This window comes from Colossoma macropomum, unplaced genomic scaffold, assembly GCF_904425465.1.
Source record: "Colossoma macropomum unplaced genomic scaffold, Colossoma_macropomum, whole genome shotgun sequence".
NCBI lineage: Eukaryota > Metazoa > Chordata > Actinopteri > Characiformes > Serrasalmidae > Colossoma > Colossoma macropomum.
In genome coordinates this window covers 16,379,635-16,405,018 of record NW_023494792.1, presented here as the reverse complement: position 1 = coordinate 16,405,018, position 25,384 = coordinate 16,379,635, and the positions used below count along the sequence as shown (strand labels likewise).

Below are 25,384 nucleotides of genomic sequence, written 5' to 3'. Positions count from 1 at the left end.
TTCATGAAATAGGTTGTTGGGAGTGGGATTTACACACGCAAGAAATTCAGTGCTATATCATGATTAATATCAGCTTCATCAGAGAAATAAAAATTCTTTTCTATTATGTATCAGCTGTTAGTCTTTTAAAAAGTTGTTACAAATGGATGTACAGCATTTTGCAATGAAACTCTTTACACATGTACCTCCTCCACACTGAGCCAGCCAATCCATAGTTGCCTTCAGTCAGCCCAGTCAATTAGCTATGACAAGCAGGTGTTAACACGGTTAGTCCAGCTGGTAGGACGTGTCAGATTGTTGACCTCTCTACTGAAATGTGGGTTATTCTGTAATACATTGGGGTTCTAGTTTTTGTGAAATCCAGAGAAATGTGCAACGTGGTCCTCAGGGGACAGCTGTAACACAGTGTTATGATTGTACTTTACAACGTAAAAACAAAGATAGCACTTCTAGGTGTGGAAAGAATTAAGTTAACTGCTACATTAATTGAACAGGGAATTCTAATACTAACATTAAAATTCAGGTTGTTTATCATTATAAAATTAAACTATGTCCTGTAGTATGCAGAGCCAAAAATGCAGCTTGAAGATTCAGCAACTCAGTAATCTTACAAATTAATTAACAAAGAAGAAGTATACTTCTGGTCTGTTAGTAGTTGTGTATTCAAATTTTATGAGTAGTTGGATTTTACTTCACTTATTACTTCAGTTATTATTCTATAGGCTAGTTTACAGTTTAGCTATTGAGTGCTGTGATTGTCCCATGCCACTGTTACAGCTATCCCTGGTATGTAACAAACGGACACAGAGTCTTTACATGCTTAATATGGAAGGCATGAAAGACACCTGTATGCACGTTTTTAACTCTGAATTTGTTAGCTAACAGAAAAATAAGGTGCAGAAAATGCTCTGATGCTTTCCACCTACAGTTCTTGTGTGGTAGTGCGAGAAATAAAAAAATGTTACAATTACACAATTATTGTCTACCTTACTGGCTCTAGTCTGCCTCCATCAGCTTTCCCTGCACAAAGCTTTAAAGAGAAACTTCACTGATTTTTCGGTTCAGAGTTTGGCATGGAATGCTTTGTTCTAGAGAAACTTACAAAGTCAGAATTGTTCACAGTGGTGGTGATAGGAACCAGACGTCTGAAGAGTTCAATGACTCTAAAATCTCCCTCACAGAAAATGACTACATGAATTGGTATAAATACACTATCTGACGTTTACATGAGTTTCGTGATGAAATTTTGGTCTAAAATGCATTTTAATCAATTTATTCTAATACATTCATGGTGTAAGTATACAGGAAGTATGTTGTGAGGCAAAACAGTCCTCAAAGAAAACTAAATTTTTCAGATTTTCTACTATTTTATCATCATCGACAACATTACATATATAAATTCAGAATACACATTTAGGTTCACTGGTGGTTTTGGATAGTAGGGCCATATTTGGTTCCTATCATCTCTGCTGTAAAGAACTCTGAATTGGCAAAATTCTTTAAAAATGAATGACTTTGTTTACATCTCAACCACTGAACTACGAGAAATTTTGAAAAATCGGTGGAATTCCCCTTAAACAAACCCACCGTCCCTGTTGGGATTCAAGCCAGTTGTGGGGGCGGTACTTGTGCGCTCAGCTGGGCGGGATCTGGATTCTGATTGGTCCGTGAGCAGCCAATCCAGCCCGGCAGCAGTTGGGGAAGTGCAGCACTGGCAGACAGAGAGTCTCTGATGTTCGTTCAGGCTGAGTTACTGTCTGCTCGAATTAATGTTAAATTTACCATGCAAACTTGATCGGCATAAACCAGGTAAGCTTGTTCAGATACCTTTAGTAACGTATGTTGTACACTTTGTGTTTTGTCACGCCGGTCCTGTCGTAGCTCTGCGCTGAAACTCGCCTGAAAAACAGACAGCTAAGCCAGCTCAGCTAGTCAGCTAGCGAGTTAAGCTAACCAGCTCGCCTAGCACGAAAACATAAACAAATAAACACGATAGCTAACGGGTTCGCCCTGTGTTTTATTTTAGTATGAAAGCCCGTAAGCTAGACGACTTTTCAAAGACGTCTGCTTTCGCGTTCAAGCCCTGGCTGGTCATCCACGTCGGACTGTCCGAGAGGTTGGGCGCCTCTTGCGCAGTGTGCGGTGTTACTGAGAGCGCAGCCTGTACCAGCCTGCTTAACTCAGCAGGTGTGTGGTCCATCATCATCAGCTCCCGGCTCGCCATGAAGCCGTGAGGCTAGACACCCTTTCAGTGAAGAGGAATTTCATTAAAGGAGGCTGCTTTTTAAAAGCACCTGCATATCTGTTTGTGTACGTTTTGTTAACCTGTGTTTGCACATTACAGTGTGTCAGTAAAGCAGTATTGAAGTAGCTGAAGAGTCTTAATCTGGTGTGCTGCGTAAAAGAACCATCATGTGATGCCCTTTGGGCAACTCCTGAAGACCCCTGCATTCCAGTCTTTAGAAGTAGGCCAAACTATACCCCTAAAAGAAGGCCTGCTGACATCTAACTAGACATCTAGCATATCAGATGTTTAGAAGCAGAGACACATGACCCTATACGTCCCTGCGCCTGCTGTTAGTGGAATGAAGTGCCTATTTTCTGAGTAGAGATTAAATCTATCTTGAAATAATTTAAACTGTTCTGAGAGATTACCACTTAAAACCTTTTCTAATCTAGTAGTAGGACTTGGAATGAACTAGGCCTGAAGATGATGGGTTTTTTATAAGCCTAATACCAAGTGACTTAGTTAAGATATAGTCTACTTCCTTAACCTTTTATGGCACTGATTAATCACCTGCATCATTTTCTGAGTTGTCTTATCAGATGGAAAAGTGTTTTTCTACTTTGTGGGTTCTGTTTCTTGAAATAGTTTAGTTTTTTCATTTAATAGCAGTTGATAGTTGATAACTAATTTTCAGCCTGTCACTTTGATAAATTTGTTGATGTTGAGTATAACAAGACATGGCCAAGTGGAGACACTGTTGTTTTAAGCTCTGTTGTGTATTCAGCATTACCATGCTAAAATTTTCTATTGCTTCTTTTTTGCTGTAATATCTTCATTCATGATGCTTTTATTTGACTGTACATACTACCTACCTATAAATAAACAGATTTTGATTTTTTTTTTTTTTTGTGAAATTAGTCTAAATTTATGGAGTCTATAAGGATTAGGCCTATCAGTGCCCACTGAAATAGAGTTTTCCTCGCTTGTCAGAGCGTTTGTCCTCCAGCATCATAAGTGTGTGGTTTCCCCCAACCTGATCGGTTCTGGCATAGTGGAACAGATCACATGGTGTAGTTCACATTCCTCAGACTCTCAGCATCCCTCTGATGCACTGTGGTGATGAGGGTAGGGGGGCGGGGCTGAGGGGAGGCCCCTGTCTTGTGCTAAGGCTTGGGCCTCTACCACCCTTGAGGGATTGTGTGAGTTGCCTTTCGCTATGACCTAGACTGGAATGTCAAGCGCTTTCCCCGATGGCTCTCTCTTTTTTGATCCGTCATATTAGGGGCCTGAAGATGAGATTGTTCTCTGTGTCGCAAGCTCTCTTTAATCGCCATAGACCTGTAAGTATGCTAACAAGTACAGTCTCTGTTGTTAAGGTTAATATGTCCTTAAGAACAGGGCACGTCTCCTACCTCTCATGCTTTATCCAAAAGCTGCTGTTGAGATTTCACTGTTACTGCCTGCTTTTGGTTGAAATGTTACTTCTGGGTGGCTGAAGTTTGATTTTCACAGACGTAACTGAAGCCTTGATTTGGACTAAAATGGTGATTATCCATTTTAAATCTTTTTAGCCCAGAGTGAGGATTAATCTCTGTTTCATTAAAGCAGCACTGTGTACTGTAGGAGATATTATGGGCTAAAATACTGCCTGCTTTCAGCTTACTGGTGCAGCACAGGTTGGTCAATCGTGTTGTGCAAAGATTCAGGCCATCTTTGTCAAGCAACGTGGCAACAAGATGGTACACCGATGGGTAAGAGTATGAGTGTAGTTGTAAAACCTACCTACGGTCTAAGGGTGGCCAATATGGTGATATTTATATGTTTCATAACTAAGGGAGCTTAACATCTACTGTTTAATTGGATTTATTGCAGCGCAGTATGTGAAATATTGAATAAAATTCATTGTGCTCATAGTTTTTCATAATATTATTTAAATGTGACGCTACTGGTTCTTTATTGCCTGTTCCACTTCATTAATCCTCAGAAAAACTAAATGTCATAATGCATATTTTGTTTTGAGAAAATGTCTAAGTATTGTGATATTTTTGCCCACCTGTAATGCTCTAGGAGCTGTTTGTTGTGGTGGTGTTTACAGGACTTCCCAATTAGCAATTAGCAGAACTTCCATCAGTCGCGGAGTTTTGAAAGTTAATTTCATTTCCCTGGGAGCTCAGCTGAGGAGCAGCTGGCTGGAGAGAGAAGGAGGAACGGGAGACTGAAAGAAGATCTCTGTTGTCTGGTATAGCATGTTGTTAAGATAGAGATAGGCAGAGCAGAGTGTGTACTGTCTCTTTAGGGCTTGTTTACCTAGCCTGCATTAGCACCCATTAGCCCAATAACCCTGGCTAAAGGCCCAGAGTTCTGAGCGTCAAGGTGGCACCTAAGAAGAGAAACATTTGTTTAGAGTTAACTTTGAACATGACTTAGTTTAGATTGTTTTCAAGCCATGTAGTCTATAATTATAATCCTCTGTGTGATTTGTAATACGAGCCTGACCGCACTGCATACTGATATAATGTATCAAAAAGCATACCTCAGTCATATCTCTGATCAGCCATCCAGAACTTAGTATTGTGAGCTAATTGGACTAATCTGATTAGCCACAACCCTCTCTCTACAGTTTTTTCTCTCTTTTTGTCACTGGCCCTCTTTTAACTCTTTTCTCTTTTTTCAACCCCACTTTTACTCGTTCATGTTATCCCTCTCTCACTTTTCTTCCCTCCCTCTCTCTCTCCTCTGTAGGAGTCAGAGTGTCGGGTCCATATGGCTATGTATGATGAGAACATTCTGAAGAATCCCTTTTACCTGGCATTGGAGAAGCAGAGACCAGATCTGTGCAGCAGAGTGGCAGAACTACATGGCATTGTAAGTCATTCCCTTTCTTATTTCACAGAAAAGAAGAGGATCGGACTGGTTTTAAGCTGGCATCCTGCAATGTGTATCTGCTGATTTTGGTCGGTGGGGTTATAGTCCGTCTTGATCAAGTGTCAGAAGGTTGAATCTTATATTTGAATTGAATTTTTTGAGTTTTGGTGTAGGATTCAAGAAGCTAAGTTTACTCACTCACTGTGTAAACACCTTTATGAATGACTACTTTTTTTTTTTTGCCATGTGACTCTTATCGTAGCACACAGAGGGAAATGTGTAATTTTGGCCCTTAGAGCAAATGGACTAAGATGATGATGATAACTGGTTCGATTTTTGCCATGTGACTGCTGCAGTGCCACACAAAATCAATGGGAGAGTCTCTATGGTTGGAATATTTGGACAGATCCTTCTTTCATACTTCAGAGGATAAAAATCTGTTTTCTAATAATGATTCGTCTTGTTCTTTCAGAGAAGGCTATTTACTTTAATGTGGAAACATTCGTATTAGTGCTGCTGAAAGTCTCTGTGCAATATGTTTGTACATGGAAAATGTTTTTTGTCTAAGTGTAGAAGTCTGAACATGTAAAGCAGAATGTACTATTAACCTTGTTCACGCTTCTCACTTTGTAAGGAAGCTGATGTGAGACTTTTGTACAGACAGGAAGTGGTGTGGGTCACTGGTGCGTTAGATTGTGACACAGGTGTTGCTGGAAAATTTAGACAACCCATATGTCTGAGTAATTCTCAAAAGACTAAAGATGTTTTGTCATTTGCTCTTTTTTTTATTTCAACCTAAAAAACCTTATTGAACTTGAACACATGTTGTTCTGTGTGTACGCTGTAGGTCTTGGTTCCATGTCGTGGGAGTTTATCAGCTGGTTCATACACAGGAGCACAATTTGAGAGCTATATTCTCCTCCCTGCAGAACAGGGCTATCAGACAGTTGATGGGAAGGTATGTACATACATACACATCTAATCTAAGCAGTCAACGGCAGTCTTTGTCAGCGTTTTCTGAAGCAGTGTTCTTTGATGTGTCTTTCAGGAGGTGTCCATAGAAAATAACCAAATACACTTGGGCTCAGGCTTTTTGAACTCTGGCTCTGTGTCAATTCTGTTTGAGGAAACCTTCTACAATGAGAAGGAGCAAGCCTACAGTATTCTGTGCATCTCTCGGCCCATTGACTGCGAGCCAAGCCCAGGTAGAACTCCCGTATTGCACATGTCAGAGTATTAGAAAATCATGCACATTCAAGACACTATATTTTTTTATATAAATATATAAAAAGAGAACGAAAGCCAAAAGTGTATACCACTCTACAATAACATTTTAAAGTCACTGGTCAGTCAATCTGGATAATAATCAGTATTAAACACAAAATAAAATGGTTATTTTGAAAAGGTAGGTCAGAACAACAACACATCAGTCCAGAATCTCGCCTTGTACACATAGTAAAATGAGTTAGGATAAAGTAGGCTGCAATTCAATGCTGTAAGGTAAGATTTTACTGCACTATTAAATGGCATCCTAACTTATCTTAACTCAATTATGTTATTGTTCAATCCATAAACACAAAAAACAGTAAGATCAGGTCAGACTTTATTGGCTCAGATTCGATCTGGGACAAAAAATTAGTCCACACTAATTATACTATACATGAAGACCTTGTTGAAGTGAATCATTGTATATATTAAAGCAATTCCAAATTGTTTGTCAACCAAAAACATTCTGCCAAGAGCAGTTCCATGGTCATAAACTGACTGCTGATGGGCTAGAAAACGGCAGAACTGATAAAGTCAAACACGCCAAAAGGATCGTGCAATCTCAAAGTATATATCCATGTCCAATTCAAAACCAATCTGTTTAAATATAATACACTTTACTACTTGCCATATTTGCATTTATGTGCATTGTCGTGTGATGAAAAAGTATTATTTTTGCTGTGTCAGGGTCTTAAAAAGGTATTAGAAAGCACTGAATTTTATTTTGAAACTCTGTCCAGCCATCCTGCTAAAACAGTACTCAGGAGGCCTCACTTACTGTAGCGTCACCAGGCACAGAGCTAAGAGTTGTTATTCTAGACAAAGGAGCAGCTCATGGCGTCTGAAGTTCATTCAGGCCTGTTCTTTGTGAAACGCTTTGTTTATCAGTGGAGCTGAGCCCTGTCCCTGCTCTGTACTGCCTGAAGAATGTGGAGGAGGCGAAGGAATTTCTGGGCCGCCATGCTGAGAAACTGGATAAGTTCGTTGCTGCATTTTGTAACTCCTTCAAAGAGCAGGAAAGGAAGGGCCTCCGCTATCACATAGTGAGAGAAACTCTCTTCACCTTGATACTCTTTTACGCTTTTTTATATGTTTAGTGTGTTGTTGGAGTAAACACGTGCTGTTGTCTTCTCCAGGATACTGTACACGGCCTGTACACAAAGTGTCTTCAGTGTTTGCTTAGAGATTCCCGTCTGGTACGTAGAGCTTAAGTCTGTGCCAAGTGTAAGATTACTCAATGCAATAAAAGAGCTCCTGCTGCTGCGTCTGTGCTGGTGTCTTGTGCTGTGAGCTGATTAGGTGAATGTTCTGAATTTCAGAAGATGCTGACCAAGCAGGAGCTTCAGATGACTCTTCTCAAACAAGCAGTGGAGGTGAGCTGTGTGCCAGCAGTTTTAAAAGGCTGCATACATTAGGACTGCATGCAGAGAGTAAGATGTAGAGTGGATGCCTTGCGTTTTGTTGTATGTTTGAGAATTGAGTATCAGTTCTTCACACTGTTCTTTTCTTTTGGCAGATGTACATACATCATGGTATCCATGATTTCCTCTTTAGTTATGTGGGAACTCTTGAAGCAAGCCAGGTACTGTTTTTAGTTTTTCCTTTTTAGTGGGTGAGCATTTGCACTCATTTCTTCATTTCTTCATCATTCATCTAATGTTGCTGTACTGTTGATCATGTACATTTTTTTTAGGATGCTGCATTCAATAAAACAGCCAGAGGACTGCAGGATCTGCAGCAGAAAGATCTTGGTGTTAAGTCAGAATTCAGGTGACCTTCCTATTTGGGAACTTCTCTTTAAGAGTAGCTTTCTTTCACTTCTTTTTTTTTTTGTGAAGTACAGTCCAAAATGACGTTAGGATATTTCACACTCTCACATTTTCTTTTGTTCTCTTGTGCTTTCACATGCTCTTTCTGTGCAGCATAAATATTCCTCGTGCAAAGAGGGAATTAAACCAGCTCAACCGCTGCACAACTCCTCAGCAGAAACTGCTCTGCCTCAGGAAGGTCGCACTCACCATTATGCAGTCGCCCAGCCGCACAGGTGCGTTGTTTTCTATATGTAACCAGAAACTGAAGCTTATATCCTTATTTTCCATATGTGGTCACACAGTCCTGAAGCCATGATTCATTTGGAATAATCTCAGTCTAGGGGTCAATTTTCCAGCAGATATTGCCCATAGAATTTTTAGAATTTTATTTCTCACTTGAACATTGCCTCTTTTAGGTTGTCTGAAAAACTGCGTGAGCACTGTCTGGATATTTTTGAAAACGTTCCTTTAATATAGCCATTTATTATTTAGCTTTACTTTTTCTTTGCACTGTAGTGCAGAAGTGTTAGAATGTACTGCACTCAGTTCTTTTAAAAGGGGTGTTGGCACAAGATAAAAATATCTGAATGATTCTAAAGATACGTGACTTCATGTTAATCGAAGTCATGATTGTAAAAAACAAAAAAAACAAGTTGTGTTTGCATGCCACTGACACACACTGACACTAGAAAATATCTGCTTTAGCTTCACGCTCTATATTTTGTGGAATTTAAATGCTTATTTTGTTCTTTTTGAGGCATTTGACATAAAATATTTTGAGGTATTATCACCCCCTACATTGTTGGAATACTCATGTAAGCGTTTTTGAGTTGTTTTTTGAAAATGTTGTTTCGTGTGGATGACAGTTTTTGAATTTGGAGAAAAAACCATATGCATATGTGTAGATGAGGTGTAAAATCAAAGTGTGCTAACGTCACACACACTTTGCCTGTCAATAGTAACTACAAAGTTGTAATTTATTGTTACCTTCACTGGCTTCACACTGGGCCAATAAACATAGTGCATTTTATTTTGTATTTTATTGCATCTAAGCCCAGAGAAATTCTGCTAGCTGTTCTATACAAAAACATTTTTTGGGTGGACTGCAAAATTAGTTATTCTGGGTTCCTCTTGCAAGTGTTTCATGGCTCTTGGTGGACGGCTGTATGCTTGTGAATCGTATTCATGTTAACTGTACAGGCTTTGTCTGATCTCTCAGGAAGATCTTAAGGAGGTAACTAGGATGGATGCATTATAACTTTGCTCAAAAGCAAAGTCGTTATTGTTTATTCTTTAAGAAGGATGTGTTGTTGCCCTGCACATTTCAATTCGCACTGCATGTCAAGGGTCATCTGCAGTATGTGTCCTCACAGACAATGCTCTCTTCAGCTCTCCGTTCCACCATTTCCCCATGTACAACTCCTGTAACCAGATTAGCTGGCATGCCTACCCACAGAACACTTTGCACACTGTTTCACCTCAAATGGTCATTATTGAAATACACACTCTGCTGGCAGGGCAACAACACTCCCCTGTATGTGTAAAGTAGAGCAATCCTGTCTTAATGACTGTTTGCCAAACTGCAAATGAACCAATTTAAGACTTATGAAGCACACAGAGGCAGACAGTGTGTAGAAAGACAGACAAACTGGACACTAGTAGGCAGTGAAACAGAGCACATTTGCACAAATTAAAGCCTATGTATATTTAAGCAGTACAATAGTTTATTATTTTTAGAGCGTCACTGTCAGTATGCCTGTAAAGTAATACACAGATTATTTTGAAAGTAATTGGATTTAGAGTTTTTAAACAAGGCCAGACAATAAAAATATGCAAGAACAAAAAAACCCATAACTTTAGAATTTCAAAATACTGGAAAAAAACATCTGAACTGAAAGAGAGTGTGTGTGTGTGTGTGTGTGTGTGTGTGTGTGTGTGTGTGTGTGTGTTTATGTATACATATAAGTGTGACAGTTATAGCAGTCAGTAAAGCAGTGTTTAACTAAAAATAAATCTAAAATATGAATAAAAATGTGTAAATGATTGGTAGAAAAAATCCGCATCTGTATCGACCACAATATTTTCATATCTGTCAGGCCATAATAACCACTGACAGTTTATCAGGAACATAGATTTTAATCCGTGATTTTTTTTTTTTTGTTTTGGTCACTAAGAATCGTGACAGTCCTCATTATTTAGAGTTTTTTGGTTTTATGTAATTGTAACGTCTCTCTCTCTCTCTCTCTCTCTCTCTCTCTCTCTCTCTCTCTCTCTCTCTCTCTCTCTCTCCCCCTCTCTCTCCCTCTCTCCCCCTCTCTCTCCCTCTCTCTCTCTCCCTCTCTCTCAGTTAACTTGGAGGCAGTATGTGCAGATGATCTCCTCTCAGTTATTCTCTATCTACTGGTGAAAACAGAGATTCCGAATTGGTGAGTATAGCAGTTAAACTTCCCTTCCTCAGCTTGTCAACCAGGCAGTCATTGTTTTTTTTAGCTGGGCATAAGCAGTAAAGGTTTTTGTTGCAGAAGCCCTTCAAACATTAATTTATGTGGTTTTTTTAATGCAGTGAGACCATAATAGAACTCATTTTGTAAATGTTTCTTCACTTTTCTCAGGATGGCAAATCTTAGTTACATAAAACACTTCCATTTCTGCAACTCAGCCAAGGATGACCTGAGTTACTGCCTGACCTCGTTTGAAGCTGCTGTGGAGTACATCAGCCAAGGCAATCTCAGTCAAGATCCCACAGTGAGTGAGAGAAGAAAACACAAGCATTCAGCCCTGACATTAGTTGAATTCACTAAAAATAAACCATAGGCTTCTCATCTAGCTATCAGTGCAGCTGGGCTCTTTCGATACAACTGCTTTCATCTTTTGCTGGGTGAAAAGGTACAGATACGTTGCCCATAGAATTCCAGAACATCGACTTGTTCATGATGGTGCTCACACCGAGAGAGCCGATGTTTCTGTTGTTGTTTGGTTTGTTGTTATTATGCTGTAATATTTGACATAATATGTGAAACATTGCCTCTAGTCAATTGCTGCTTTCCAGTCCGTCCTAAGATGATACTCACCGTGCTAACTTCGTAGTCATGAGAGAATGTTATTATATTTTCACACAGTTCTGTGTTAAATGGGATCATGCTGTTTTTTTGCTAGAAATGAGAACCCATCATATTTCTCACTTAACCTGAAGTCATGATTGCTTTGTAGATATATGTATTTTTTTCTGTCTCTTTTGCCTGTTGTGCCTTTTTGTTCATATGTAAAGTGTTGAAGTGTAATATGAAATGTATTCTGCTGTGTAGGGATCAGGGGAGCTAAAAGACAAGCTGTTCTTCAGGCAGAAAATGAACCTTCTTTCTCAGAATTCTTCTACGCCTATAGACTGTTTATTTGAGGTGAGAATCACTGCAGTCCTTTTTTTTTTCTTCAAAACAACAGAAAAAAATGAAGGAATTGTAGAGTTAGTAAATATGGTGATATAATGCTATGATTTAAAAAGAAAACTTGATAAACACATGGCCCAATAAGAATTTGGACAATTACATTTTTTTTCAGGAAGGTGTACTCACACAGGGCCAGAAGTGATCTCATAACTGGAATGTCTTACGACAACCATGAGAGGTTTTAGGGCTAAATGTAGGTAGGAATGTAGGCTTATTTGGGTGGGAAAAAACTGAGTGTGAAGGTTCTAAACAAATCCATGCAATATAACTTTGGAGGAGCGGACACAAAACTTCTCACGAGAACTGCATAATGCTTTACAGCACCACGTCACCCAACAGATACAGCTTTAGCTAGCTATAAGAAGTAACTCAGTGTTCTCAGCGTGGACATGGCAGAGGCTGTGAAGAGACTGAAGAAAATATCATTGAAGGAAGCAAGGAAGAAAAAAAGGCAGAGTGGCCGAGGAAGAGATGGAACAAGAGTAAATCTCGGCTGGCGTTTACTTGTTGCTAAGAGCTAAAAGAGATAAAGGGATGCAAGACAGTCTCATGGCCAACGAGAAAGCAACTAAAATCTGACAGCAGAGTGTTCATCCCTGCCAGTGTTATTTATGAAAGACTGCACATTAGGCTTGAGGTTGAATAATGGAGAACAGTGCGTTTTGGAAAAAGAGGACGTGTCCATGTTGGTCAGTTGGTCTGCAGGCCATGCAATACCACTTCATCTGTGAAACATCGAGGGGTGGAGCCTGTGACTAGAGCATGCATTCTTGACACTGGAACTAGTTCGCTTCAGTGATTATGTGGCTGCGCATAGTTGGAACTTAATGAGTCTTATATTAACAAATTCCTTCAAGCTTTCAACGCATGTCTAAAGCAAAAAGTGTACATCACATCCTGAAATGAAACTGAAGATCCGTGGTATTGAAGTGGGCAGTATAGGTTGTGCAAAGGACAGGCAAACAATTACACCTGACTTACTTACTAGTATTCCTTACTGATGGCACTGTAAGATTGATTTGTTTAAATCCTGTCAGTGCCTTACAAAAGGTGCAGCTGTTTATAAAACAGGCTAGAATCATTTAAATGGGTTATGTAAAGTTACTCAAGTATTTTTAATAGTCAACAAAATGGACTTTCACCCCAGAAGCCAATGTGCAGTTTTGAATCCTGCAGATGTGTGCATATTTAGTGTGTGCATTTATGTGTGTTTGTGTGTGGGGCATGTGAATTCAGCACATAGCGAATGGCAATGAGGCGGAGGTGCAGCGCTTGCTGAGTGAAGGCGAGAATGAAGAAGACAGAAGGAAAATGTGTCACCCACTCTGCTCCTGTGATGCATGTGACCTGCGTGTGTCTGGGTCAGTCTCTCTCTCTCACACACATATGCACTAGGCACACAATCACAGTTAAAAACTTTCACATTTCGCAGCAATTACAAATATATTCTCTTTCAGTGTTGCTTCTAAACATGCATGAAGTATTTTTATTACAACTCTTGACTATTAACTACTAACTAAGGCTACTGCACAATACAAAGATATACAATATATGTATGCAGGGCATTTAAATATTAAAGGTTTTATTCCAAAATGAATTCTAGACAGCTTTAAAAAAATGTATTTCTATGATACAAGTAGTTGTGAATGGGCTTAACACTTACAAGAAATATCAATGCTATGTTACAATCACCAAGTAATAACAATGTAATGCAAAAATGTTTTATGTGCAAAATTGTTACAAATGGATATATAGCATTTTGGAATGAAAGTCTACATGTACAGATGGGAGATGAAGGAGGAACCAACATAAAGCATCTTAGTAAGTGATGGTCCACCACAAGCTGTCAAAATTGCTTCAGTACTCTTTGTGATAGATACTACATGTCAGTGGAGCTGTACTGGAGGGATAGAACACCATTTTTATTGTATTTTATTGTATATTCCCTCAGTTGGTGTTTTAATGATGATGGTAGAGAGTGCTGTCTAACATAAAATATAACATAGATGTTCAGTTGGAATGAGATTTGGTTAAGGCCATAGCATAATACTTAGATATGGGGTCATCAAACAGATTTGATCTCAGGCCAAATTCTTGCAGAGAACTCAACTCATTGCCAGGCCCCAATCTTACCCCCCTCGACACACTACCTCATGTATATTTTTAACTCAAATCACGGTTTACAGGATGGGGTGTGGCCAGAAAACACTTCCTCTTTGGCAGAATCAGACCCGTGGGCCAATATTTGATTATGCTGGATTTGCATAATTTTCATATATATATTTTTTTTAATTATGTATCTTATATCTAACTGTACTGTTCTCTTGATGTACACCCCACAAGCACTCGCGCACATGGCGAAAGATGACTTATCTGATCATTGAACTTTTCTCCACATTTCTGTAGACCATCTGTATAGACTGTTACATTTTTTCCTGTTTGATTCAAAATTGAGGTCAGCTGGGTTTGCATTTTTATACATATTAAAGAGCATGGTAGGTTAATTTAATTGCTTAATTGTATCATGCAGTACAGCTGTCTTTGAGCATCTGCACTTATTATGTTTCTCCACTCAGTTTTTTTCTCTTGAATTTGTCACCCATCTGTATGTGCAAAGTGAAAGTATTAGTGTGTGAAGAGTTTTGATTGTAGAATGCTTCTTCTTTGAAAGTAGGAATGTGTTTCTGTTTTTTAACCTATTCATTTATTTATTATTTTCTTCATTCTGCCGCTCATCCAGGAGACTGAATGACCCTTCCATAGTTACTCCATATTCCCGGGATGACCGTGGCTACACTCCTCTTCATGTTGCTGCTATATGCGGTTAGCTAAAACTCGATATTCTTCATTCCTACTCATACACTGCTTGCAGTGACGCTCTTTGTATTTCATCCTGTCTTGCCTCTTCCCATAGATAATAGATAAAAGTGAATGATTCCGTTGATCCCATGGTTCAGTCAGTCCTTAATTTTTTAAGCATGCATAGCTGATTACTCCCAGCATCTGTGACTAGGATGATTAATATGTAAAATATGTGTTTGTCTGCTTAGGTCAGTCTATGTTGATTGACCTCTTGGTGTCAAAGGGAGCTCCAGTGAATGCCACAGACTACCACGGCCTAACACCCCTGCATCTCTCCTGCCAGAAGGGCTACCAGGGAGTCACGGTGGGTATTCTGTATTAGTACACCTTTTGATACATCTCCATGCCATTTAGAAATTCTGTCGTTGCTACCTAAAATGGCTGTAGAAAGCGCTCTCTTTCATTATCCATCCCCTCTCTTGTCCCTGTAGCTGCTGCTGTTGCACTATAAGGCGAACACAGAAGCTCAGGACAACAATGGAAACACTCCTTTGCACCTGGCCTGCATGTATGGCCATGAGGATGTGAGTGACTTGGATAGTAAATCACAAGAGGCCTACAGCTTTGAACTCTTCTTTAAAGCTATGATTAGGAATTGCTGCAGCTGACAAACCAAGTTTGCTCCTACGCTCCAGTGGCAGTGATACTCTCAGCAATTCTTGATTGGGGTTTTAAAGCCAGATCATTATTACCATAAGACATCAACCATGCAAAGCCATACAGAAAAGCCCTTGAGGGACCCTTTTGTTAACATGCATGAATGTATTTTTGTCTCTCAGTGTGTGAAGGCGCTGGTCTACTATGACTTGCACATGTGCCGGCTGAACGTGCAGAATGATAAGGGCGACACAGCGCTGCACATTGCAGCACGCTGGGGTTACGAGGGCATCATAGAAGCTCTGCTGGAGAACGGCGCCTCCACTCTCATACACAACAAGGCCAGTCAGACACCTCTGCACTGCGCACTCAACTCTAAGGTCAGGCTTCACATGGTTAAGCCTCATAGTGAGAACTTTTGCAGCTGTTTATAGTTGCCATGGACACAAATCTGATTAAAAGAAAACTTGAATTTAAAGAAAAGTTCAACTTGAGTCCTTCAAATTGATTTGAGCAGACAGTTTTTGACGGTATTGCATCCAGTTAGAGTAAACACGTCTTTGTTAAAACACTTATTTGAAGGCCTGTCATGATCAAAGATTACTTATTTAATTGTCTTTTTTGTTTGTTTTATGCAAATATAAAGTTTAAGCCTAAATTGGCCAGATTGACTGATTAGCTGTCTTACTTCCAAGCAAGACTGTTCATCAGTAGCTCCTAAGTGACAACAGACACAGCTCAAGCTCAAATAAACCAACTCAACACTGCCCCCAAGGTGTTATTAACATGTCAATTAAATAATTATTACTCACCGCTGCCCTCTAAAGGTGTTGTAGCTCCAGTCAGAACTTTCTTTGCACTGACTTCTGAATAAGTGCATTTTCTGTCTAATGTGTTTTCTGTTTTAATTTACATGATTTTGCCTCATGCCAACTGCTAAAAATGCACCCAATTCACATTCTGTTTGTTTCAATGTAAACATATAATTGGGACAGTTCACAACTGCGGAGAATAATTGCAATCAACTTAAATGATTGCAGTCAGGCGATTATGTATTAATTGTGACAGGCCAGTTCTTTTAAGTATTTTCTATAAGTACTAGGTGTTATAGCCAACTCTTGTTTAGCTGTTTCTTTTTCCATGATTTAGTGTGCATCGTTGATCAGGTAGTGTGGTAGTAATCTTTTTCTTCTTCTTGATGTAGATTCTGTCCTTGCTGGAGCGCACACACAATGGGTCTAGTAAAAAGGAGAACAGTTTTGAGGTAAAGTGAGGGGAAAAACTGAAATGATATAGTACAATTTTGATTTTGATGCAACACCGAGTTTAACAGATTATACAGTTTTGCCTAAAAGTATATTATTTTACTTTATTTAATTTGTTCACTTTTTCTTTAGTCTCCCAGCCATTCTCCACAGCCCTCTGACTGCAGCAGTCGACGGTCTTCTGTATCCAGTACTTGCTCTCTTCTGTCTGTGGAGGCCCGTCCAGAAAGTGACAGTGCCCGCCACAAGGAGGTAAGAACAACACCCCTTTTGGGCCTTAGAATGAATTTACACTGTGATCTGAGTGTCTCTCTTTACTCTATCACCTTGTTCTTCTAATGGCAGGTGGAGAAGCTGCTGCGGGCAGTGGCAGACAAAGATGTTGAAATGGTGAGCTGGTGACATATAATTCTGGAACATCAAACAAATGTAATGTCTGACACGTGGTCTTTTTTGATATTAGGATCTTACCCACATTCTAAAAAAGCTATGATTGTAGTTTATGTGTTCTCATTGATGTCTGTGTACATACTGTATGTGTTGCTCTTTCAGGTGCGCTACCTGTTGGAGTGGGTAGATGAGGAGCCAGAGGAAGATGAGAAAGCTGAGATGCCTGATAAGACAGAATTGTGCCACCCTTTGTGCCAGTGTCCAAACTGTGAACCTACTCAAAAGGTGGGAACATGAGCAGATATTCATGTCATTAGTTCTTGTTACTTGCTTTTCTTGTAACTATATCTAGATGTAATTCTCAGTCTTATTACACAGTTTGTATGTATGTCTCCAGAAGTTATCTGCTTTCCAGCCGGATGGGCTGGGTGTGAACAGTAGCAGTGTGGATGGTTTTACTCCACTGCATGTGGCAGCACTGCACGGACACACAGCGTTAGTCTCTTTGCTTATTCGCCATGGAGCAAACATTAATGCCCGTAACGGCCAGAGTGCCACCCCACTCCACCTGGCCTGCCAGAACAGCCACATACAGGTAAATATGTACAGCGCTCTGAGCTAGTAAGTGTGCAGTGGTGTGCAAGCAGCCCTGATAACCACAGAGCTTAGCCACGCAGTTTAGACAGAGTTTAAAAAAGCAACTCATTCTTTTAGGTGGCGCTGCTTATTCTGTCTGCTGAAGTAAAACAGTACCAAGCTGTATTTGACTGATTTTAAAAAGATATTAGTATCTCACTATGCTGAGTTTCTACCATGGATATAGTGCAAGTTATATTCTCTTGCATACTCTTGCCTGATGGTCATACTACCATGCTGAGCTCTGTTCCATCTTTTTCCATATTATGTTAAAGTGTTTTCATAGTTTTGTTTTTTTAGATTATGCACAACCCTGTACTGCAGTTTGTGCCATTTTTATTTCCTTCTTTCAATCATGTGATGTGAGTGGGATTCACAAATGTCATTAAGCCCACTAATCAATAACATGATTCATTGCCATCAAGTTTTATCATCAGTCGATTATTGTTGTGTACTACACTGATACCAACAACCCTGCATATCTGATCATTTACAGCATTAAACCTGACCTGGTTTGAACATTTCATCTTGCTCTATAAAGGCAGACATTGATGCAGCTTAGATAATTACAAGATCCTGATGACCTAACTCTATAAAACTCAAATTGTTATGTAACTGATGTAGGACATGAAGTCGCGAGGAAGTCTGGGGCTTAGGGCTGATTTACAGCATTAGTACTAATACCAGTACCTTTTAAATCCTCTGTGTGTAGGTGGTGACCTCTCTTGTGGAATGCAATGCCAAGCTTAATAAAAGAGATCAGTTTGGGAACACTCCTTTGATCCAAGCATGTCTAAAGGGACACGAGCAGACAGTGGCAGTCCTCATTGAGGTATTCTCACAGTTTCACTGCATGCACAAAGTTTATTCTGTAGTATATGTATGTCAGGAAATGGATTTAAATCTTTTTCTCCTATTAGTGAATTGTTCATTGTTTTGGCTTCCTTCTAGAGTGGTGCCTCAGTGAACCTGGCTAATAACCAGGGCAACACAGCCATTCATGAAGCAGTGAGGGGGGGGCACCAGGCTCTGGTGGAGCTCTTGCTGCAAGCTGGGGCCTTTACAAACGTCAGAAACAAGAGGCAGAGGACCCCCCTCGACTGTGCTCAGGAGACTGCCAGCAAGGTACCTTTTGAAATCCCCTCACCTGGCTCACTCTTAGGTGAACTTCTCCAGTAGTGATGCACTGAAATGAAAATCCTTGATGGAAATTCAGGACATGCCCGACTGAAATCTGAAACCAAAAGCTGAAATAAATCTTAGAATAATTGAAGTAGTTTACATATAAAATAAAATGACTAAAATGATTACAGTATTTAGGTTACAGTATGTGCTACAAAATCTAGTGTTCTTGTCAACAGAAAACTGTCAGTGATCCAAGGCAGTGGATTCCATTACTTTTAGTTGTACTTGGCACTGTCGTTTAGAATTTTTTTTTTTTTTTAATCATTTCAAAAAACGGTGGCTCCAGATTGCGTTGGTGTGCAGGACTTGTTTTTGCCTCTGTTGTTTTGGTGTATTCCACATATTAAGGGAAATGTCATGCTGTAAGTGGTGTCAAACCTATAATGGAGACATTCTTGGGCATTGCACCCCCTTTTGATACTCAGCATAAGGAGTGATTACAAATTGCCCTCACCAAAATCATAAAGTAGTTCCACAGTTTCACTATGGATTTGCTTCCACTTCCACTGTTTGAACACGTCTGTGCTGACCAGCGCAGGAGCGCCAAGGAACCAGCAACAGTTTTAATCACTATTTCTCATTATCATTGGCATTAAAATTTTTTGATAGGCTTAGTTTTTCCCACTTTATTGTTAAATCAGTCAACATTTTTGTCTGAACAAGGTCATTTTTTGACAATTTTGGTGCATCCCTAATTTACAGAGTTGTATTCTTTTGTTGACCCAGCAATAGAAATACTAGTTGCTGGGTGCTTTGTTCTTTTCTAACTTACTGTATGATCAGCCAGTGTCATTAATGCTAGTTTGGTTGAAATGTTATTATAAAAGCACTGTTGTAGTAATAGTGCCTGCAATTAAATGATACTTCAGGGTAACATGACGACTCTAAATGTGAAAAATAATGGGGTTTTTTTTTCAGAACACAGGGATTTTGAAGATTCTACAGAAAGCTTGTGTCCACAATCCTGAAGCTGATCTAGCTAAACAGCTCCGCATGCCAGGCCAAAGTAAGAACTCAACACCTTTTTACTCCTACGCATGTATAGAGTTTGCAAAATACTCTACATGCGTTGTCAATGTGTTTATGCACATTTTTTCTTTATGTAGCGCCCTCATTTGTCCAGAGGATGAAGCAACACAAGGGCCCTGACAGGCGGAGGCGAGAGAGAGACTCGTTTGCACACAGGTAGGTTTTGAGCTGTTCATGGTCCAGCATAAGGGTGTGTGGGTTTTAAATAAAAAAAAAAAAAATGCTGTCCTAATACATCTGACGAGTTGAATTGTGCAGCTCTGAATGTTAGCGGACATCAGAAATTAGGTTTTTCTCCATTTTGTTCAACAGCAACTTGACTGACTGAATCTTCTGTGCATGGCTACATCAGAGTATACAACTCTGGTCAGGTTTATGGACAACAGAGCATTATTTTTGTGCTTTGCCATGTGCTGTTGTCTGCTGTCTGTCATTGTGTTTTTTTCAGGGAAATCAATGTCAAGGCGTGTGCTTTTAACAGATAGCAAAACGTCCTTGTGAAAGCAGTTTTATTCAGAGTGACTTACAAAATATGCAAACAGTGGAGGGCAAACTATAAGAAAGCATGCAGAAAATCAGCAAGGATTTCTGATCTAAAAGTCAAGAGCCCTACTATGCAATATTATTTTATGATCAAATCAGTTAAAACCTTCAGCAGAACATTAACTTGTGCTTTCCAGTTGGTTTTGAATTCTGACATGTATTTTGTACAGGAAACAGCAGATGAAGAAATCATTTCCACAGGATGAAACCTTTGCCTCCACAGACTCTCTAAGCAAGGTACTCATTTTTTTCATTAAGTCAGAACCACTCATGTTATCCAGTTATTCATCACACTGTGGCCATACATTTGTATCTGAGGTAGTTTGTTTTCTCTTATGTCTGGATCACAGGCTTCAGATGGGCTGAGTGATAGGAGGCATCTGCAGAGAGGAGAGACTGTCGACGGTTGTGGCCCATTCACCCATTCTCCTGAACACTCCCACTCATCCTGCCAGCAGGGTCCGCAGAACCAGGCCAAAAGCCTGACCCGCTGCCACACCATCCACCAGGACCTGGCACACAGCACGCCGCATGTGCTGGAGCACACAGACTGCTCCTCCTCCACAGGCAAGATGGTTGATGGTGATGTTAATGGTCCTGGAGACCCCTCTGGCTTTAGTGTGCCCTCTCCTAACCCCTCACCTGAACTTGAGCAGGTTAATGGTGAGTCTGTGGAGATTGGGCTGGTGTGCACGGAGGAAGAAGAGGAGCTGCAGCACATGAGGAAGAACTCGGATACTGCTTTCACAGAGATGGATAACGTTGTGCTCTGAGGACCCTCTGAGACTTCTCTTCAGAATGGACACATCTGATGTTACATCAAGATCACATGAGGCTTTGCATTCAGCTGTGCTTTTGGAACACTTAACTTCAACATGGGTTTGCTTTAGTCAGTGTTATTAAACTCATCCCAACAGCCTCCTACTGACTGCAACAGCTGTTTTAGCTCAGAATTTATAAAAACTGAAGTGTCTTCTAAAAGCTTGTGATTTAAGCTCATTCAGTTCAGTTGAATGTGAAATGGAGCTAACAACAGACTGTTGGAGGTTTTAGAAAATGGATGTAGGAACTCTTGACTCTGTTGGCATAGTATTTTTGTCATATAAAGGGAGATTGGAAGCCTAGCTATTGTAACTTGTATAGCTAATTTGGATTGAATGTGGACTCAAAATCAAAAGTGTAGCATAAAGTAAAACATACTAAAGGAAGACTGTACATTGCAACGATACTGAAATAGCTTTTTAGAATGAATTTAACTTGCAATTTCATTTTACCAGCACTTTTATCTTTTGGTAAATCATATCAGAGCATCATAAAAAGGGATGGTTAGGTATAACCTTTACTGTTTTGTCATTTAATTTTAGTTAAAATGTGACATGTTCTAGTTTATTATTCCATTGTTTGATACTGAACTATCGAACCACTTGTACTTAAGTTTAAACAGCTTAGGTAACACTTGTAGAAGCTTGAAACTGACCTTGTGTGATTGAGTGAGTGACAGAAAATTACTTTGTTACTCATTTCCCACAGATCTAGTAATTGAATTTCTTTTGGCCATTCCTTAGATTTCAGCTTTTTCCCACACTCTGACTTCTAATTGGATTTTCCTTACAACATAGGTAGTGTTTATCTAGATATCCTTTCTCATATTGAGTTATTTTGAATGACTGGAATGTAGAATAAAAAAAAAAAAATGAAGAATGCCACTGGTGTAGATACCATGGGCTTTCTTTATTCTTCATGGTCTTGATTGAGTCAAATGTTGAAATGGACACGATGACCCTCATTTATGCATCTAGACAAAATACTTACAAAATGTACAGGAAACAGTGTTCTGGACCACTGTTGTATTTTAGACATGCACTTTAATTATGACAAAGCCTAATATATTCACCTAGTCTTAAGAAGTAATGATAAAATAGTTCACCCACAAGAGTTTGGTGTAGTTTTATGCCTCCTTCTGATGCACAGTAATCCTAACCCAGGATTTAAGAATGGTTCCAAGTGGTTTTCAGATTAAGGTCTGAGGTGGATTAGAGAAAATAGGCTCCTGTGGTTTAAAATACTAGATGTCAAGAATTCATTTGCCACGGAATGTAACTCAAATTTAGCTTCATGGGTTGTTTTTGTTATTAAATTGCTGCATAACCAATCTGGAAAAGTAACAATTATTTTTGTATGTCAGTTTAAATTTTATTTTGTGTAAAAATGCAGTGAATGTGCCTTATTTGTGTCAAAATAACCTATAATAAACCTATAAATCAAATGGATGTCAGTAATGACGGATTTCCAGAGTTTCATTGTCTTTGTTCTCCAAATAATGCCTGAGGCCTTATGATTAAGATTATATTTCAGGTCATTTTTTTCCAGGTACCCTGTTCACAGTACTCTTGATTTGAAGCTCATGTATAAGCCTGCAGCAATGCTTTCATACAGTGTTCACAATACGTCATTTCTAAAATGTGCCATTATCTACAAATAACATGACTAATTCAACAGAGACGAGGAGAAATGTCAACTGCTAACACTACACTCTAGACTAAAACTTAAAAGAGTGCAAAGTCTAAGCCATAAGCACTTTCAACTCTTCATTGTGGTAAAGTCAGTGTTTAGGATTGTGAGAAACGTTTTTTTTTTTGAGGGCTGGAATCAGAGTTTTGCCAACTTTCACAGTGAAATGTGCTGCTAGTCAAGCACTAGCGATTGATGGATGTGTTGAGCAGGCGAGGAATCTTATGGCCCTTCTGATTTAATGAAGGAGATGTAGGGAAATGTAGTCATTACCATTATTAAGCGGCAGGGCAGTTTCACAGCCAACCATGCATCACACCGATAGAAAAAGATTAAACCACTTAGTCTAAACGGGCAAAAAAGGAGCACTTTCATAAAAGTGCATTAAATGATTGAAACAGCGTTTTTGAAATATGCCTCGCCTTGAGACTGGAGCCCGGTCCGGGTGAGCACTCTTGCTTGAGATAGTGCTAAAGTGCAAATCTCCTGTGGATTCATTTGAATATGGAGAGGTCATCAATTAACACATTAAGCAAATATCAGAATGAAATGTAGCATTCACAGTCTCCCAGAACAGGAAGAGGAAAGTCCCTGTGTCAGCTCTTCTGCAGCAGGATCTAAAGACCAGAGAGCATCATCGATCTGATCCCTTTCAACCTGTTAAATACAAGAAATCAGTTTTCGCTTCTGTTAGCTCACAGTCTCAATTTGTGACGATTGCTTTGGGAGACCATTTCTACTGAAGGATGTGGACCATCTGTAATTTTCCACAATGGGCCCTGTGCCCTGTTACCGTGAAAATATCTTTATTGAGGTGTGCTACAGACGGCAGTCTTCAACTGAACCAAATGTATTTGTGATTGAATACACAGAGCAAATCACTTCTTACTGCTACTTCAAAATGTTTTGGGTTTGTTCTGTAGGCCTTTTCAATTCCTCATTTTTCAGATGCTTAATATTCAAAACAACTTTTCTGCAGTTCAGGCTCAGGCCTGGACTACATCTAGGCGTGTTGCTCTGCGTACTGAGTTAACACAGGTGTTATTTCAGTCTTCTCTCTTTGGCACCCAGACTTAAGCAGCAATACACCTTTCAATATGTGGTAATGGGGAATATGACCTGATTATCTATTAGGCTGCTTTAGCTGCTCTGCATGTGTCAAAGCTTTCTACAGCCCGATTCCTGCATTTCATTACACTGCCTAATTAAACATTTCAGCCGTCTCCAAACGACTACAAGGCCAGCGGCCACCAGACCCCTGAACTCTCCCTCTGTAGAACAAAAGACCTAATTAGATAACGGCCAATAATGGGAAAATCTTTTATCTTCGCATATAATTAAAGCTCAAACAAAAGGACGTCTCAATCAATTATTTGGAATGACAAGTTCGTAAATAAATTAGTCTTGCCAATAAATGGTGAGAGAAGATCAATAAGCAATGTTAACCAAATATCAGGGGATTGTTCTTTAAGCAACATACTGTCAATATATGTCACCTGCATTTCTCTGGGTGGTAGTGGGTAGAGTCATTCACAATTTGACAAGACAGATCTCACATCTAAACACAGATCAGTTATGTGTCATTGTGACCTTTTACATTATTCACATACATGTGTGAATATATGTGTATGTATATATATATATATATATATATATATATATATATATATATATATATATATATATATACATGTATATATCATGGAGGTTTCATCATGATTGTTCCTCGAACATTAAAAGGTTCCTCTAAAAGAGCAAGGAATGAATGCAGAACATGTTCTTGTCCCTGCTGCAGTTGCTTTGCCACAAGACACCTAAGCACAGAGGCAGATTAAATAAGAGAAGACAGCTATTTGAATAGTGGTTCTGATAGTAAAGATGGTGTCAAAGATTGGCTTTTGAGAAACTGAGCTGATCTCCCAAAGCAGTGAGTGTGAAAAAACATTAGAGGGCAGTGTTGTCCTAGAATACCTCTGCTGAGCTTGCTAACATGCCTGTTCCCTCGGTTTAATGCCAGCGCAAAACACATAGGCCTTTAATTACACTGTATAGAATGTAGATGTTCCTTCATTTTCAGGCTAGCAACTCCACTGGTGATTTGAAGTAGGCTGGCACCATCTCATGTGTTCAGTACCAGTAAACACACATGCTTGACAGGATCTCACCACTTTCTGTGTTTTTGCCCGTTATGGATTTTAGAGTGGAATTGTAATAGTAATGGATTCAGGAGACTCACCAAGACAGAGGAACCAATTACTTGACAATGATCCGCTTCATGTAGGAGAATGAGGAGAGCATGTCAACATGTGCGAATATTGACAAAATCTCAGAGCAGAGACAGGACTCACCATCACATGACCACGATATTGGCAACGTGTCCATTGTCGAGGTGTGTCTCTCCCATGTTTACTTCAGCAAACAGGAGAGGCGTGTAGACACACTGATCCACAGCTATGTGGGAAACTCTTACATGGCGGTTTAACATGTGTGGTTTGATATGTGCTTGCAAAGAGTGCTTCTTTATTGTAGAGTTGTACAGTTAAAATTTATTTAGCTCTTGCAAATGAGTTTGTAGTCATGTAGTCTAAAGGGAACATTTAGCCCAAGAAGGCTACAGAGCATCTGACCTAAGTCCTCCAGACTCATCTGTTTAGTCTGACTGCTGAACAGATCTGCTTGATGGACTTCTTAACATTCAGACACTGGACTCACACATGGTCACTTTACACAAGAGAGCGAGAGAGAGACATT

General features: G+C 39.5%; 1 protein-coding gene across 3 annotated transcripts; it reads left to right on the top strand.

Moving 5' to 3' along the window:
• The first annotated feature begins 1,700 nt into the window (after nt 1-1,700).
• On the top strand, nt 1,701-22,392 carry ankrd27 (ankyrin repeat domain 27 (VPS9 domain)). 3 transcript variants are annotated; one of them, XM_036576239.1, is made up of 29 exons: nt 1,701-1,809; nt 4,970-5,092; nt 5,940-6,050; nt 6,141-6,297; nt 7,247-7,401; nt 7,495-7,554; nt 7,681-7,731; nt 7,875-7,940; nt 8,052-8,128; nt 8,281-8,402; nt 10,517-10,595; nt 10,782-10,914; nt 11,475-11,567; nt 12,852-12,976; nt 14,356-14,438; nt 14,666-14,781; nt 14,909-15,001; nt 15,257-15,454; nt 16,279-16,338; nt 16,472-16,591; nt 16,685-16,729; nt 16,892-17,014; nt 17,127-17,324; nt 18,078-18,197; nt 18,317-18,490; nt 19,469-19,556; nt 19,657-19,735; nt 20,293-20,359; nt 20,473-22,392. In XM_036576239.1, exons 2-29 carry the CDS (start codon nt 4,991-4,993, stop codon nt 20,893-20,895), a joined length of 3,318 nt encoding a protein of 1,105 aa, XP_036432132.1. In that variant the 5' UTR covers nt 1,701-1,809; nt 4,970-4,990; the 3' UTR covers nt 20,896-22,392. The 3 variants fall into 3 exon arrangements, with proteins under 3 accessions (XP_036432132.1, XP_036432133.1, XP_036432131.1); XM_036576240.1 differs by having other exon boundaries at nt 7,678-7,731; nt 17,130-17,324; XM_036576238.1 differs by having other exon boundaries at nt 7,678-7,731.
• Nucleotides 22,393-25,384: the final 2,992 nt, after the last annotated feature.